This window comes from Doryrhamphus excisus, linkage group LG20 (genome assembly GCF_037039965.1).
Source record: "Doryrhamphus excisus strain RoL-2023G ecotype Guam linkage group LG20, RoL_Dexc_Guam_v1.1, whole genome shotgun sequence".
Lineage (NCBI taxonomy): Eukaryota > Metazoa > Chordata > Actinopteri > Syngnathiformes > Syngnathidae > Doryrhamphus > Doryrhamphus excisus.
Genome location: NC_136376.1, coordinates 10,388,527 through 10,406,910, shown reverse-complemented (window position 1 = coordinate 10,406,910; position 18,384 = coordinate 10,388,527). Strand labels below are relative to the sequence as shown.

Here is an 18,384-nt window from a genome sequence, read left to right as displayed (position 1 = left end):
AAATTAATATTATTTTTAGTATATACAGTAGCTGTTATTACAGTGCCATAGTGTCTGCCATAGTGACTTTCTTTATTGTCATTGCACAATAACACAGCAGTGAAATTGCCAACAAAATGTCGTTGCCTGGCTCCTGTGAAATAATAAATAATAAATAATAAATAATAAATAATAAATAATAAATAATAAATAATAAATAATAAATAATAAATAATAAATAATAAATAATAAATAATAAATAATAAATAATAAATAATAAATAATAAATAATAAATAATAAATAATAAACAATAAAACATAAATCATAAATCATAATGTGGAGAATAAATAGATTACATAAAATATGAACAATGTACAGCATAAACAGTAATTTGTACAAATAATTTTAATAATTTATAATAACAGTAATTTAAAGTTTTAGTTGTGCGTGTGGGTACTTTACATTTGTGCCATTTTTACATAACAATAGAATATATGTATCGCAAAACTAATACAGATAACAGGACTACATGCGATTGGCTGGTGACCAGTCCAGAGTGTATCCCGCCTCTCGCCCGAAGACAGCTGGGATAGGCTCCAGCACCCCCGCGACTCTCGTGAGGAAAAAATGAATAGAAGGTAGAAAATGAATGAATAAATAATAAATAATAAATAATAAATAATAAATAATAAATAATAAATAATAAATAATAAATAATAAATAATAAATAATAAATAATAAATAATAAATAATAAATACAATATATATAATAAATAATAAATAAGACAGCCCGAAGACAGCTGGGATAGGCTCCAGCATGCCCGTGACCCTTGTGAGGATAAGCGGTATAGAAAATGGATGCATGGATAAAATAGACAAAAAAATATTTCCCCCAAAATTTCATAAGAGGGCTGGTGCATGGGTCAAGGAAGAGCTATTCAAGTTTGGTGTATTTTTGCTGTTTCCAATTTGGAAGCAATGTTCATCATTCTGGAAGAAACAAGACAAAGCCTACTAAGTAACAAACATATTGAAAAATACGATGTGAAACAGTTTGGCCATTAAAGAAGGTGTGCACTTAGTTGTTGAGCATTTAGTCTATATAGCATTGCAACAACACATTTAATGGTTGCCTAAGACTTCTGCATAGTACTGTATGTCCTGCGTTGTACCCATTTAACATATCCATCAATCCATGTTATATGCTGCTTATCCTCACTAGTGTCGCGGGCACATTTAACATGTAAAAATGGAAATTAGTGCATTTCCTGTTTGACTTTTTCTTGCATCCCGCAGAAAAATATGCAAACTGGATGCTTTTTAGGAGCGGTCTGGTCATTTCAGAAGATTTCAGGGTGTGAAAACCCCTGAAAACTCCTGGGGGGGGGGGGGGTGGTTGACTGACTCAATCCACATTGCGTATGTACTGGCACACATCCATAACAGGGTTTCCCCAGCATACGGAATGGTTGATTGGTTGTCACTACGTATGAACTAAATAAATACATACATAAATAAATTGGGCTGCGAGGTGGTCTAGTGGTTAGCACACAGACCTCACAGCTAGGAGACCTCCCACATTCCAAAAACATGCTAGGTTAATTGTTGACTCCAAATTGTCCATAGGTATGAATGTGAGTGTGAATGGTTGTTTGTCTATATGTGCCCTGTGATTGGCTGGCCACCACTCCAGGGTGTACCCCGCCTCTGGCCCAAAAACAGCTGGGATAGGCTCCAGCAAACCCCGCGACCCTTGTGAGGAAAAAGCGGTAGAAAATGAATGAATGAATAAATAAATTGACCTGCGAGAGTTGGAACACACCCTCCAGTCTGCCAGTCCAGAAGCCCCACAAAAGTAAATATTTGTCAGAAAGTAAATAATAGTCTCCTGTATCACACCTACAAAACTCATTTGTTTGCATGTAACAATGGTCAGAACCATTATGAACTAGTTTGGGTCCAAAAGTCGGACCAAAATAATGACAGATCTTAAAAGTTCTGCATGGGGCCAACAGCAGATGGTCTGTGTAGCTATTTTAGTCACAAGGTCCAAGAAAAAAGGTCAGAATGCCTTTTCACAGTGTGTCTCTTTGGTCATAAAAGTGGGTCAAATAAGCTCCAGTAAATCCAACTGCTGCACTCCTGTATAACTGTCAAAAGTCAAAAACATTAAACGTGTACAGGATGAATTTAATATTTAATTTGTACAACTAGCCTACTTACCGTATATTCATCAGTGCTGTTTTTGTTTCAGTAAGTCAATAAACTTATCAGAAGTACAGCATGTCCTGTGCCTTTGAACGTACTGACGTCCTGACATTTTGATTAAATTATGAAACTAATTAATCTAGCAAGAAATACAAGAAACTCTAATATGCACATCTAAATATTAAGATGCTTAGTGAACATTTTGTTCCATCTAGATATTACTTACTACTCCCCTTTTAGGACCAGTCTGTTCCCTCTTTTGTGTTTTGACCTCATTTCAGTAAATCAAATTAAGACACTGAGAGAGAACATGTGTATGAAATTTTAAGGAAATAAAGCATTGTGCAAGACATTTTTCAAACACTTAGTCTTTGTCTTAAATCCACAATTTACCAGAGGAATAGTGCTTTCACTTGACAATGAGGAAGAGCCATCAGGCTCGACTGAAAACTTCACCTGCATCGTAATCATCCTCCACGACGGCTTTCTGCTGGAGGCTCTGGAGCTTTAACATCATCGACTCAATCTGAGCAGAAACACAGAAAGGATTACTAAGCAGTACAAAGGGCAATACTTTTTTTTTACATTCAACTGAGCCAAAAAGGAGAAAAGGATAATGATAATGTCAGATTGCAGTTAAACCACAAGAGTGAAAATCATTACCCTTAAATTTTGAGGTCTGGAGGGATGGAAATATTCCCTTACATACCACTACATATACTGAATTATTTTCCCAAACAGCCTCTATAAACCAATCATTTAATCAGATTCCATGTTATACATACAGTGAAGAAAATAAGTATTTGAACACCCTGCTATTTTGCTATTTCTCCCACTTAGAAATCATGGAGGGGTCTGAAATTTTCATCGTAGGTGCATGTCCACTGTGAGAGAGATAAACTAAAAAGAAAAATCCAGAAATCACAATGCATGATTTTTTAACAATTTATTTGTGTGATACAGCTGCAAATAAGTATTTGAACACCTGTGTATCATCTAGAATTCTGACCCTGAAAGACCTGTTAGTCTGCCCATTAGAAGTCCACCTGCACTCCATGTATCATCCTGAATCAGATGCACCTGTTTGAGGTCGTTAGCTGCATAAAGACACCTGTCCACCCCATACAATCAGTAAGACTTTAACTTGTAACATGGCGAAGACCAAAGAGCTGTCCAAAGACACCAGAGACAAAATTGTACACCTCCACAAGGCTGGAAAGGGCTACGGAGCAATTACCAAGCAGCTTGGTGAAAAAAGGTCCACTGTTGGAGCTATCATTAGAAAATGGAAGAAGCTAAACATGACGGTCAATCTCAATCGGAGTGGAGCCCCATGCAAGATATCACCTCGTGGGGTCTCAATGATTCTAAGAAAGGTGAGGAATCAGCCCAGAACTACACGACAGGACTTGGTCAATGACCTGAAAAGAGCTGGGACCACCGTTTCCAAGGTTACTGTAGGTAATACACTAAGACGTCATGATGTGAAATCATGCATGGCACGAAAGGTTCCCCTGCTTAAACCAGCACATGTCAAGGCCCGTCTTAAGTTTGCATATGACCATTTGGATGATACAGAGGAGTCATGGGAGAAAGTTTTATGGTCAGATGAGACCAAAATAGAACTTTTTGGTCATAATTCCAATAAGCGTGTTTGGAGGAAGAAGAATGAAGAGTACAATCCGAAGAACACCATCCCTACTGTGAAGCATGGGGGTGGTAGCATCATGCTTTGGGGGTGTTTTTCTGCACATGGGACAGGACGAGTGCACTGCATTAAAGAGAGGATGACTGGGGCCGTGTATTGTGAGATTTTGGGGAACAACCTCCTTCCCTCTGTCAGAGCATTGAAGATGGGTCGTGGCTGGGTCTTCCAACACGACAACGACCCGAAGCACACAGCCAGGAAAACCAAGGAGTGGCTCCGTAAGAAGCATATCAAGGTTCTAGCATGGCCCAGCCAGTCTCCAGACCTGAACCCAATCGAAAATCTTTGGAGGGAGCTCAAACTCCGTGTTTCTCAGCGACAGCCCAGAAACCTGACTGATCTAGAGAAGATCTGTGTGGAGGAGTGGGCCAAGATCCCTCCTGCAGTGTGTGCAAACCTGGTGAAAAACTACAGGAAACGTTTGACCTCTGTAATAGCAAACAAAGGCTACTGTACCAAATATTAACATTCATTTTCTCAGGTGTTCAAATACTTATTAGCAGCTGTATCACACAAATAAATTGTTAAAAAATCATGCATTGTGATTTCTGGATTTTTCTTTTTAGTTTATCTCTCTCACAGTGGACATGCACCTACGATGAAAATTTCAGACCCCTCCATGATTTCTAAGTGGGAGAAATAGCAAAATAGCAGGGTGTTCAAATACTTATTTTCTTCACTGTATCTTTAGATCAGGGGTCTCAAACTCACGGTCTGCGGGACGCTAGTTTGAGGCCCCCGCCTTGATATGAAAGTTTAATTTGTTTAATTTGTTTTTTGATTTACTTATTTATTTTTCCATCTTATTTTGTGTTGAAAAATTAAAAAAAATAGCATTAAACATTTATTTAATAATTTAATAATGAATAAAATTAATTTATAATGATTTATAATAATTTAATGTTTTATCAGAGCTTTTCCAAAGAACCAAAGCACTGAAAAAGTGGAGGGTGTAGCAGAAGCTACATTTTTATTATATTTTTATTTTTATTTTTTCTGTTTATATATATACGTATATATATATATATATACAGTGAAGAAAATAAGTATTTGAACACCCTGCTATTTTGCTATTTCTCCCACTTAGAAATCATGGAGGGGTCTGAAATTTTCATCGTAGGTGCATGTCCACTGTGAGAGAGATAAACTAAAAAGAAAAATCCAGAAATCACAATGCATGATTTTTTAACAATTTATTTGTGTGATACAGCTGCTAATAAGTATTTGAACACCTGAGAAAATGAATGTTAATATTTGGTACAGTAGCCTTTGTTTGCTATTACAGAGGTCAAACGTTTCCTGTAGTTTTTCACCAGGTTTGCACACACTGCAGGAGGGATCTTGGCCCACTCCTCCACACAGATCTTCTCTAGATCAGTCAGGTTTCTGGGCTGTCGCTGAGAAACACGGAGTTTGAGCTCCCTCCAAAGATTTTCGATTGGGTTCAGGTCTGGAGACTGGCTGGGCCATGCTAGAACCTTGATATGCTTCTTACGGAGCCACTCCTTGGTTTTCCTGGCTGTGTGCTTCGGGTCGTTGTCGTGTTGGAAGACCCAGCCACGACCCATCTTCAATGCTCTGACAGAGGGAAGGAGGTTGTTCCCCAAAATCTCACAATACACGGCCCCAGTCATCCTCTCTTTAATGCAGTGCACTCGTCCTGTCCCATGTGCAGAAAAACACCCCCAAAGCATGATGCTACCACCCCCATGCTTCACAGTAGGGATGGTGTTCTTCGGATTGTACTCTTCATTCTTCTTCCTCCAAACACGCTTATTGGAATTATGACCAAAAAGTTCTATTTTGGTCTCATCTGACCATAAAACTTTCTCCCATGACTCCTCTGTATCATCCAAATGGTCATATGCAAACTTAAGACGGGCCTTGACATGTGCTGGTTTAAGCAGGGGAACCTTTCGTGCCATGCATGATTTCACATCATGACGTCTTAGTGTATTACCTACAGTAACCTTGGAAACGGTGGTCCCAGCTCTTTTCAGGTCATTGACCAAGTCCTGTCGTGTAGTTCTGGGCTGATTCCTCACCTTTCTTAGAATCATTGAGACCCCACGAGGTGATATCTTGCATGGGGCTCCACTCCGATTGAGATTGACCGTCATGTTTAGCTTCTTCCATTTTCTAATGATAGCTCCAACAGTGGACCTTTTTTCACCAAGCTGCTTGGTAATTGCTCCGTAGCCCTTTCCAGCCTTGTGGAGGTGTACAATTTTGTCTCTGGTGTCTTTGGACAGCTCTTTGGTCTTCGCCATGTTACAAGTTAAAGTCTTACTGATTGTATGGGGTGGACAGGTGTCTTTATGCAGCTAACGACCTCAAACAGGTGCATCTGATTCAGGATGATACATGGAGTGCAGGTGGACTTCTAATGGGCAGACTAACAGGTCTTTCAGGGTCAGAATTCTAGATGATACACAGGTGTTCAAATACTTATTTGCAGCTGTATCACACAAATAAATTGTTAAAAAATCATGCATTGTGATTTCTGGATTTTTCTTTTTAGTTTATCTCTCTCACAGTGGACATGCACCTACGATGAAAATTTCAGACCCCTCCATGATTTCTAAGTGGGAGAAATAGCAAAATAGCAGGGTGTTCAAATACTTATTTTCTTCACTGTATATATATATATATATGTATATATATATATATATATATATATATATATATATATATATATATATGTATATATATATATATATATATATATTTACTTATTTATTATTATTTTTTTATTTTTTTTACCTTATGCGGCCCAACTTCACCCAGACCCTAGCTCCAGTGGCCCCCAGGTAAATTGAGTTTGAGACCCCTGCTTTGGATGGAGTAGTTTTATTAAAGTGTTGTTTTTTTTTACTATAGATATGCAGGCATCCCTTGTCAGTTTGCGGTTAAAATTTCGCAGCTTCACTCTATCAAAGTTTTTCACAAATATATTCATAAATCATGCTGTTTCATGGTTAAACGCTGTCTATTATTAGTCAGAACATATACATATTTAAGCAACTGTTGCCTGTTGCAACTATTGACATTCTGATGACATTCAAAGACGTTGAGGATATGTAGTATTCCACACTGGTCACTAGGTGTCAGTAATATTACTGTGATGTTCGGTGAGACTTCATCGCTGAAACAACAGGGTTTTATTGCATGTTTGCATTATCTCACAGCAGGCACAATAATCCCTAAAAAGTAGAATCCAGAATAAAAACACAGGATCCGTAACCCAAGCCAAGCTGAAACTCAACTCTGAAACCCCAATGTTACTTCCTGTCCGCCACTTACTCAGCTCCCCTAGGGAACACACTTACAGCAACACAAACGAGCATGAGTCTTATTTACTGTATGTATTAAATGGTTGGGTAATAGTAGTGTATAGTTAACTATAGGGATAATGCATGCTTAGAGGGCTCTAATAATGTTAAAAACCGTATTAAGAAGGTCTTACACTTCCTGTATATTTTGTATAAATTATGTTCATTACTCATTCCTTACTTGTGAGAAGTACAGAAACTGGTAAACCTTTTATCTGAGCATTGTCATTTACTAACTCCACCTAGCCTCCTTACTGTCTTGATAGTACAGTGGAACCTTGGTTTTTGTCATGAATCCATTCCAAAATGTCGGACAAAAACTGAAATGTACAAAAACCAAAGAAATATTTCCCTGACAAAATCATAGACGTTAAATTAATCTGTTCTAGACACTCAAAAATGTGAAGTGAAACACATTTTAGAGAGAATAATGATAGTTTTGCATGCAAAAAACAAAGCAAAATACAGTAAAGTCTCGTTATATCGATATTCTCGGGAGTCGGAAATAATACCGATATAACCGGACTATCCATATATCCGATCCTGCGCCGAACTGCATTAAAAGTGGGCGGATCTTTGATATGGCATGTAATTTTCTCCTTGAGTTCATGGATTGCGTATCTAGCATGCTTTTGTACTACAATAAATTTTGTACTACAGTAAATAAAAATAAACATACGCTGTAGTGATTACCGGTTACCGGGACATAATTCACCCCGGAACTATCGATAGGGAAGGTGTTGCCACCCGGAGGGGTAGGCGCGAGGGACGGGTGTTTTCCGCTGTGTGTGCTGCACTCTGGTGGTGGAAGTGTGAAAAATAAAGTTGACTGGAAGCAGCCGTTCGCCGTGTTGTTTTTTGGTATTGAAATCCTTAAGCAAAGATTGATTTAAGCTGCTTTTGTATCGATATAAGCAGACCAAATTGGCTGGCGGGAGATGAAAAGGGCATCCTAGTAACCGGATTATCATAATAACCGAGTATCGTACTAACGGAGCTAATTATATCATAAAAGACTAGAAATTTGCCGGGAAATGAAAATAGTATCGTAATAAGTAGTAATTCGTTTTAACCGATATCGATATAACGAGACGTTACTGTACATATAAATGATATTTGAAATAAGTAAATAAAACAAAGTAATATCAAATAGCGGGGCAAGGAGGGACTTTATACTTGCTCACTTGAACTTTACTGTAAACTTTAGTGCAGGTCAAACAATCATTACACTGACTGGCCCAGCTCACTTTCTGTTATGTGTCTCAGTTAAATAATTCCCCCTGCAACCTCTGTTAACTACGGATCCTTTACATCACAATCCTATGCTACCTTTGTACTTTGCTACAACTTTTTTCTTGATTTCAATCGTGTTAGTCACGTTCTTTATCAAAGTTCTGATGCTTGCAATAATTTTTGCAGCTGTGCTAAATTGTAAAAAAAAAGCACGCATTCCTTTAGCATTATCAGTGCCTCATTAGCGGATGGCGCAGTGCTTAAAAAAAAAAACCCTAAAGAGTTGTTCATTGTTCTGTGCGCATTCTAAGAACAAACAAACCACACATACCTAATAAAGATAATAAATGATCCCCTTGCCGGAATCTGTCCATAGTGTCCCAACACAGTGTCAAATTATTCACTTCTTTCGCTGAAAAAAAGTGGTATTTCTTAGAAATATGTAAGAAAAAAAACACCCACCTTAGTGTGTGTCCGGTTGTTTTGTAGGCAGTCTTGCAGCACGTGGTCATACTTCCTCACCCAATTGTCCCAGCCTTGGTCGGAAGCGGGTGTGGCGCTCTCATACCCGGAGGTGACCGAGGAGGCAGATGCGGTGTCTGAGTCCAGTGACAGCGAAGAGGTGACTTCCGTATCCAGACACTGAAAGTCACCATCAGGTAGATGGGACGCGACCTCCCTGGTGGCCCACACGCGCTCCCCCCAAAACTTTCCCCCTAATAATGATGGCGTCTCCCGCTCTTCAAGGACGCTAGGGGCAGAGGTAGAGGTGACCAACGAAGGGACTTTTGTTGCTTGATGAGGTTTTAAGTCCTGTGCTGGTGTAATGGGGGTCGAGAGAGACTGCTGAATAAAACTGAAACTAGAATTAAAAGACTCTTCCGGGGTAGTCAGTCTGGCCTTAGTTGTATACTGAAGAACCGGGCTCGGATTTAATAGGTGGGGATTGGATGCACCATTGGAAAGAAAAGGAATGTCATCAGTTTGTAGAAGGTTTGATGTCGATATTCCGACAGCAGGTATTAGACTCATTCCATCCGTCTGACATCCACTTATGCAAATTTCCTCATCTTCATCCACGTCTTCCGGATCATCAGTAGTGGTTTGTGGTCTGGACTGCTCCCCTCTCATGTACCCGGGCCTCTTACAGCCGAAGCCGCCAGCTGTCCCTGAGGCTCTGCCACCTGTCCATGCACAAGATTAACCATTAAGCTCGATAACACGGTCAAGTAGAAGATAAAGAGAACATAAGTAGAACACCATGAACATGTGGTGCCAAATGTGCTAATTACACCACAATATACAATCACATCACAGTTAAAACCAAAATGGAGGATTTTATAGTGACTCTTAAAGCGGTGCTTCATATTTGGAACAAAAAAAACAGCCAGATGTGTGTAGAAGTTCCCAGGGTTTTGCTCCAGCTGTTGGGAAATACCAAAAACATACAGTCATCTCCAGTTAAGCCACGCCTACCAAGCTGAGGCGTTTGAATTTGTTGATAATTGAAAAAAAAAAAAAGCCAGACTGCTGCAAAAGAGAAGTTCTCACACCTCTTCTGTGCAGCTCGGATTTCAATTTTTAATCACACAATACGGACGCAAGTACGTTACATCACATTTAATTTACTAACTGGGACTTGGACTTTTTTCTTTTTATCAAAAACAATTGGACTTTTCCATTCCTCGGCTCTCAAAGGGGAAGTTTACACTGGACCTTTTTAGAAGCAGCTAAAACAGTAGATAATTATGTCAAGTCAAAACTATTGAAGTGGTCACAATCTATGGACCAATAAAGAAACATAATTGGACTCCACACACGGTGTGTTCGGGTGTGTTTGGGTTGTTTCTGTTCCATTTTAGTCCTGTAAATCAGGGGTCTCAAACTCAATTTACCTGGGGGCCACTGGAGCTAGGGTCTGGGCAAGGCTGGGCCGCATCAAGTTTTCCAAAAAAAAAAAACGCATTTATTAAAAACAGAAAAATATACAAACTTTTTCAGTGCTTTGGTTCCGATTTTCTACAATAAAAGCTCTGATAAAACATTCCACTGTTCTCAAAATCTTAATTTTTATTTTTCTGCACAAAATAAAATGAAAAATGAAAAACAAATCAAGAATAAAGAAAATCAATCAATCAGTAATAAATAAATATAATAATAATAATAAAACAGCAAATAATAAAAACTTAAGAAACCACATATAGTTGGTGGGTAGACAAATTATTTTTTTCAGATTAAAATGAACAAAGCATTATTAGAGCCCTGTAGACATGACAAAACACGACTATAGTCACATTTATACTCTTTTTATTTACAACATATTGCGCAACTGCAGGGTCTTGAGACACATGCTAACTCGCAAACTAGAGAGCTAGCGACCTAAACGGTAGCCTTCAAGTTATTTCCTTTAAACTTAAATAGCCAAAAACTTACCACTTCCACACGGATAGGGAGGATAACTATGAACAGTTATTTAACCTTTAACATGAACATTAATCCAACGTAATAATTTTTTCTGGGTACATGATACCATACAGCATCCATATCAAACTTGCGCGGGCCGCACTAACATTAAACTTTCATATCAAGGCGGGGGCCTGAAACTCGTGTCCTGCGGGCCACATTTGGCCCGCGGGCCGCGTGTTTGAGACCCCTGCTGTAGATGTTTCTTGCCCTTGTCTCCAACACTGGCTCACAAAACTAATCAAGAAGAATAACACAGTTCTGTTGACTCTGAATTGCAACCATTCACATTCACACTCACATTCATACCTATGGACAATTTGGAGTCGCCAATTAACCTAGCATGTTTTTGGAATGTGGGAGGAAACCGGAGTACCCGGAGAAAACCCACGCATGCACAGGGAGAACATGCAAACTCCACACAGAGATGGCCTAGGGTGGAATTGAACCCTTGTCTCCTAGCTGTGAGGTCTGCGCGCTAACCACTCGACCACCGTGCAGCCCCTCATTTAATTTCAAACAGGTTTTCCCAGCGTTTAATCTAAAAGAGAAGCAAGATACTGAATACCTTTTTGTCTTGACACCTGCTCCACATGATTATTCTTTCTATGTGTAGGATTCTTGACAGAGACAAGCTTAAATGTCTGGAATCAACAGCTTCTTTGTGTACAGCTGCACGGCTCCTTTTCATTTGTGCCCACTCGCTCTCACACACGCAGCAACACACTGACACAGACTTTAGTGTTGAATACAGAAGTCGTTCTGTCTTTGGAAAATCCTACGAGAAAGCCAGACTATGATATGTATGTTTACATAATATGAACACAGAGTGCTATATTGCTATTCGGGATCGACCGATATGGCTTTTTTCCGATGGCCAATTTTGCTTGGGCCGATATTTGTGGCCGATACTGCTTTTGCTTCCTCAATTTATATGAAGAATTACAATGATAACAAATATTCCAGGTCTCAAATTTAAATAAATGTTTATTTAAATGGAAACACTGAACACAGTAGGATTCAGCTTTCTTAAACACACATTTTAAAAGGAGTAAATTTAGTCGTAATGTTGTCGTAATTTAGGTTTTTCCTAGCATCGATGTGATGACTGCTCCTCCGCAGCGTGACGCACACCCCCCGCCTCCACACACACAAACACATCACACTGACACAATTTAGTACGATATATAAAACATTTCTCTCATCATTAAAGTTCGTGTTGTGCCCGCTAAAGACCTCATTCATTCATTTTCTACCGCTTTTCCTCACGAGGAAAACAGGGGGTGCTGGAGCCTATCCCAGCTGTCTTCGGGCGAGAGGCGGGGTACACCCTGGACTGGTCGCCGGCCAATCACAGGGCACATATAGACAAACAACCATTCACACTAACATTCATACCTATGGACAATTTGGAGTCACCAATTAACCTAGCATGTTTTTGGAATGTGGGAGGAAACCGGAGTACCCGGAGAAAACCCACGCATGCACGGGGAGAACATGCAAACTCCACACAGAGATGGCCGAGGGTGGAATTGAAACGTGGTCTCCTCGCTGTGTGGCCTGCACGATAACCACTTTTCCGCCGTGCAGCCCAGCCTAGTATTATTTATGTTAATTAAATATGCCATATGCACTATAAAATAACTTCCCTGATTTGATGATGTCACTGCTGAACAGTCTCCCAAGGATCAGAGAGGACACAAAGTACCACCTCTGGGAATATTGGGACATTAAACTGAAATCGGAGTGCAAGTAAAAAGGTTTGCTGTCTTTGTACCTTCAGTCCACTGAGACGTTGCACTAAAGCTCGGGTTACTGCGTCTTTGTAAACGTGGCCACTGTTCCATAACCAATGTACGACCCCGCCAACACTCTCACTTACCAAGTACAACTATCCACCATCTGTTGTGATATCATATAGTACTTTGCTCTATGGAGTCTGAGACAATTAAAAAAGGAAGGGTTGTTGATGGCTGCGACTTTGCCGTACTTCGATTACACAAAGACTGCTCGAAACAGTAAAGGGAAGGAAATGCCTCAGGGTTCTTGTGTTGTACATCTTTGCTGAAGCCTTTCAGAGTTATGGCATTCATGGTTTCCTGCCAGGATTTGAGCTAAAATAGCTTGCCAGGAATTCCGACGGAAAGTAAAAAAGGATGAGGGGACCTACCACAAGTGGCTTCCACATTAGCAGGAATCTCGGTATAAACCAGAACAAGATGTGACTGGGGAAAATAAAGTGTTTCAGTTTCAGTTAGACAGAGCTTGATTATTTACCTTTGGAGATTAAAGAGCCCTCAGCTTAAGCACTGTGTCCGAGTGGAGGTTGGAAGTGCTTTTCAGCTCAAGAGGGAGGAATGCAGAGGATCTCATAAAAACACAATCATTTGAGGAACAAACTCAGCACCCTCACACATGCTAAAACACACGTCAGCAGATCCCACATGTCGACAGGCTAGCACCACAAAGGGAAGTGAAAGTCTATTCTATTACGGGTGTCACAAGAGTTTATCACGAGATCTCGCGAGATTAAACATGACCATATTTCTCGTTCTAAGAAAAGCTATGCCTGAAGAGGACAGCCAATCAGACTGTGAGTTACGGCATCGGTGCCGTGAATGATACAGTCATCACGGCTCAATTATCGCTCCACTGCTTTATCGCGTTATTTTTCATTAATTAATTAATGATCGCTGTTTCGTGTGGTTTTAGTGAAAACATATTGAAATACAAGTGATGTATAGTATTCTGGTTACTAGGCCACAGTAATGAAAAAAAAACATTACCTTAACACTGCATGAAGTCATGAACACATGATAGAGTGGAAAAACTAGCTCTCCCCCATACCGTGTGGAAGTGGTAAGATTCGGCTTCTTAAATTTCTTTTTTTTTTTCTCAAATTCATTTTTTACCTCAAATTATCCTCAAATTTCACTCTTGGTTAGTGCACATATCTCACAGCTACGAGACCCAAGTTCAATTCCACCCTCGGCCATCTCTGTGTGGAGTTTGCATGTTCTCCCCGTGCATGCGTGGGTTTTCTCCGGGTACTCCGGTTTCCTCCCACATTCCAAAAACATGCTAGGTTAATTGTTGACTCCAAATTGTCCATAGGTATGAATGTGAGTGTGAATGGTTGTTTGTCTATATGTGCCCTGTGATTGGCTGGCCACCAGTCCAGGGTGTACACCACCTCTCGCCTGAAGACAGCTGGGATAGGCTCCAGCACCCCCGCGACCCTCGTCAGGATAAGCGGTAGAAAATGAATGAATGAATGAATGTTTCGTGTGATCTATTATTAGTGAAAACATATTGAAATACAAGTTATGTATAGTATTCTGGTTACTAGGTGACAGTAATGACAAAAACATTACCTTAACACTGCATGAAGTCATGAAGACAAGATAGAGTGAAAAAACAAGCTCTCCTCCTATACCGTGTGGAAGTGGTAAGATTTGGCTTCTTAAATTTCATTCATTCATTCATTTTCTACCTCAAATTATTCTCAAATTTCAGCTGCATGGCAACCGAGTGGTTAGCGCGCAGGCCTCACAGCTACGAGAACCAAGTTCAATTCCACCCTCGGCCCTCGGTGGAGTTTGCATGTTCTCCCCATGCATGCGTGGGTTTTCTCCGGGTACTCCGGTTTCCTCCCACATTCCAAAAACATGCTAGGTTAATTGGCGACTCCAAATTGTCCATAGGTATGAATGTGAGTGTGAATGGTTGTTTGTCTATATGTGCCCTGGGACCTTCGGTTCATTGAGGGGAAACATAGATTCCAACATGAACTAGGTAATTCTGAAGCAGAGCGTGATCCCACATGGCAGTTTTGCAACAAAACACCAAGTCTAACACCTTTGGGACATCCTGATGCCAAATTGGAGGACTTTTGTCACTATCATTCAGGATGCACCAGCTGACATGACATTGTGGTTTTTTTTGCAAATTATCTCACCACATACTTGTGGGTCCAGCCAAAATGGCTTCTTATTGAAGGGCAGCGGGGTGTGCGGGGACTGCACTAGGTGGGTGCACTCAGAGGCTAGGGGGGTCGGTGCCAGGTGGGTTGGCTGGTGGGGTTGGTGGTGTGCTTCGGCAATGTCCTGGGGTTTTGCTGGGGTGTCCGATGTTCCCACTCTTCTTTTGTTGTTTTGTCTTATGTAAGATTCTGGGATTATATATGTGGAAAAAATCACTTATTGAATTGGTAACTGCTATGGCGTGGAGAAGGGGTAGGATTTAATAAGCTTTGCTTCTTCCTGCTCCTTTTCAGACATGTGTAGTAATGAGGTGTTATGTGTGTGTATGTACGTATGTATATGTGTGTATATATATATATATATATATATATTCATTCATTCATTTTGATGCTGGAGCCTATCCCAGCTGTCTTGGGGCGAGAGGCGGGGTACACCCTGGACTGGTGGCCAGCCAATCACAGAGCACATATAGACAAACAACCATTCACACTCACATTCATACCTATGGACAATTTGGAGTCGCCAATTAACCTAGCATGTTTTTGGAATGTGGGAGGAAACCGGAGTACCCGGAGAAAACCCATGCATGCACGGGGAGAACATGCAAACTCCACACAGAGATGGCCGAGGGTGGAATTGAACCCCGGTCTCCTAGCTGTGAGGTCTGCGCGCTAACCGCTCTACCGCCTTGCTGCCTTATACTTATAGATACATATATATATTGTAAGTGTATTGTATTGTAAGTGTATATGTGACAAACAATAATGCAACATAGTATGCATGTCTGAAATAAATTAAGAAGAAAAAGACCTCCTGTAAAATATAATCAATAACACTTCACCTTTCATGGCTCCTTCGCTGTACCGGTGCGCAGAGTTGCCTTGACATTTCAGGCCGAGCAGTCCAGTAAACATGTCTCCATGAAGAAGAAGCAGAAGATCCCAAAGTGGTTAAGGACTTCTTTCATCCACCATGTTTGTAACGGGGCAGCAGCCAGCGAACAGGACTGAGATCACTTCCGTCTTCGAAAAGTGAAGACAAGTTTTTAAAACAAAGAACTGCGACTCCGGGGAGTAAATATTAAAGTGTTACGTTAGCCTTTAGTCAAGATTTAAAAAACTTAAGTTAAACAAAGGACGTCTTATGGATCATCTGATGCAAGCGTTTGGATCGATTGCGCACGGAGAAACAGTCAGGACAATAAATCTTCTGTCGAATGACAAAGAAAATGTCCAAAAGATGTAGTGAAAGATTACCAGACGACGTTAATGGTGATTATCGATCATGTGGATCATCAATCAGTCGATCGGTGTTCGCTGCGCCTTCAGCGCGTCGTGTTGGATCTCCTCCGTGGTCGGGAATTTGACACCAAGCCTCCTTCAGACCGCCTCAATTCCATAGTAAGCATCCTATGAATGTTGGGAGACGACACATCACACACTGTTGTTCTTTACACAAACACACACACACAAACAAGCTTCATGTTGTACTTTGCATCACAGGAAGAGTTGTTTATTTTTCCCTTTGATTTAAGATGTCAATTATTTTTTTTTTCCTTCTTTATTTCGAACATCATCCAAAGCACAACAAACCAAACATAAATCAACACAAATAAAAATACTTATGTACATATAAACATACACATGTTTGAAAGGGGCGGCACGGTGTGCAAGTGTTTAGCGTGCAGACCTCACACCTAGGGCACCAGGGTTCAAATCCACCCTCGGCCATCTCAGAACATAAACAAACAGGACTACACCAGCAATGTGTTACTGGGCTGAGCGGGGCAGCAGACAGGAAGTGACATCAGGGGTTCAGAGTTGAGTTTTAGCAGTCGTTGACCTGTTAAAACTGCAATAAAAGCCTGTTGTTCTGGAGATCAAGTCTGCTGCTTGTGTGTCTCATCTAACATTACAGTAACATTACTGACACCTACTGACCAGTGGAAAATACTACATGCAGTATCATCACAATGTCTTAGTTAATTGAGCTAGGTGTATGCTTGAAAATGTTTAATTTTGACAAAGTTTTGACTAATAATAGATCATATTCAGCCACGCAACTGCATGATTTATTAATATATTTTTGAAAAACTGTGTAGCAGTGCTGCACGCAGGCCACACAGCTAGGAGACCCGAGTTCGATTCCACCCTCGGGCATCTCTGTGTGGAGTTTGCATGTTCTCCCCGTGCATGCGTGGGTTTTCTCCGGGTACTCCGGTTTCCTCCCACATTCCAAAAACATACTAGGTTAATTGGTGACTCCAAATTGTCCATAGGTATGAATGTGAGTGTGAATGGTTGTTTGTCTATATGTGCTCTGTGATTGGCTGGCGACCAGTCCAGGGTGTACCCCGCCTCTCGCCCGAAGACAGCTGGGATAGGCTTCAGCATCCCCTGCGACCCTCGTGAGGAAAAAGCGGTAGAAAATGAATGAATGAATGTTCGAAAGGGAATGGGAAGAAGTCAAGACTTATCTAGTCCCACCCCCCCTAACCACCCAGATTCCAACCTCATCCCAACAAAACATATATTATTCCTTGTCTACCAGAATGAAAACCCCACATCCAACCACCCTCACCCAGCTTGAGGCACCCAACTACGTGCCAAGAGCAACCAGTTCGTTACTAGTCATGGTATCGTACATACGTAGTCCAGTACAAAAGAAAAAAAGAATGAAACCACACCAGTCATCACAAACTAACATCAGTGTTATGGTATTGTTTCAGTGAGATTAAAAAATAAATGTGATAGAAAAAAGAAAAATATTCTTTAAAATACCTCAAATAATCACATTTGAGTCTTACTATTTAGCAACTTTATGTCATTCTGAGCAGAATCTAACATGGAAGTATCATGTAAACTGGGTTCGCAAGTAACATTCCCACCCAGTGCTTGAACGCAACAAATCGTATTTTAACACAATCAATAAAAAACTCTATTTTTTTGTACTTATATGATCTAATGAATAAATTACATTCACAAGCCTGCTAACATTCCGTTGTGACACTACTGTATCAGAGAGATACGCAGTGGAAAAGTTCATTAATATCAGTAGTTCGATTCCAAAAGTGAAACTCTTACAGTATATTCCAATGGTCAGGCACGTTGACCTAGTATTTGTTCCACTTAAACTCTCTTAGCCATGTGGCTGTTTCTTTAACCAATCGGATTCAAGATTCATCTCACAGGGCCAGCTAGCAGGCCCACAATAATGTCAGGACAGGACAATGTCATGGACAAGCTGAATAGTCTGTAGTCTCAAACAATGGCTGACGGAGGAGGAGGACAATGTTATTATCCAGTTGACCAGTTATTACAACAACTGGCTTACATCCTAAGGAGGACTCTGAGTTGACATGTTTTTGACAAGTTATAAGATGAATATTGATTCAGAACTGTTTCAGATGTTGTTTATGATCCACTGAAAATGACAAGCAAGCAAGCAAAGTGGTAAAGTAAAGTGTTAATACGGACT

The 18,384-nt window shown here is 40.3% G+C and overlaps 1 protein-coding gene across 4 annotated transcripts in view; it reads right to left on the bottom strand.

Annotated features, from left to right (window-relative positions):
• Nucleotides 1-16,314, bottom strand: part of disc1 (DISC1 scaffold protein) — a 67,667-nt gene extending 51,353 nt beyond the window's left edge. For 3 of the 4 annotated variants that reach the window (XR_009120401.2, XM_078787204.1, XM_078787203.1), the window contains exons 1-3: nucleotides 15,749-16,314; nucleotides 8,924-9,645; nucleotides 2,645-2,714 (exon numbers count right to left, since the gene is read on the bottom strand). Coding sequence is in view for 3 of the 4 variants with exons in the window: in XM_078787204.1 (XP_078643330.1) it covers nucleotides 2,645-2,714; nucleotides 8,924-9,645; nucleotides 15,749-15,821 (865 nt within the window). In the remaining variant the exon portion in view is untranslated. The remainder of the gene's footprint in view (nucleotides 1-2,644; nucleotides 2,715-8,923; nucleotides 9,646-15,748) is intronic. The other variant, XM_078787202.1, reaches the window with a different exon arrangement.
• Nucleotides 16,315-18,384: the final 2,070 nt, after the last annotated feature.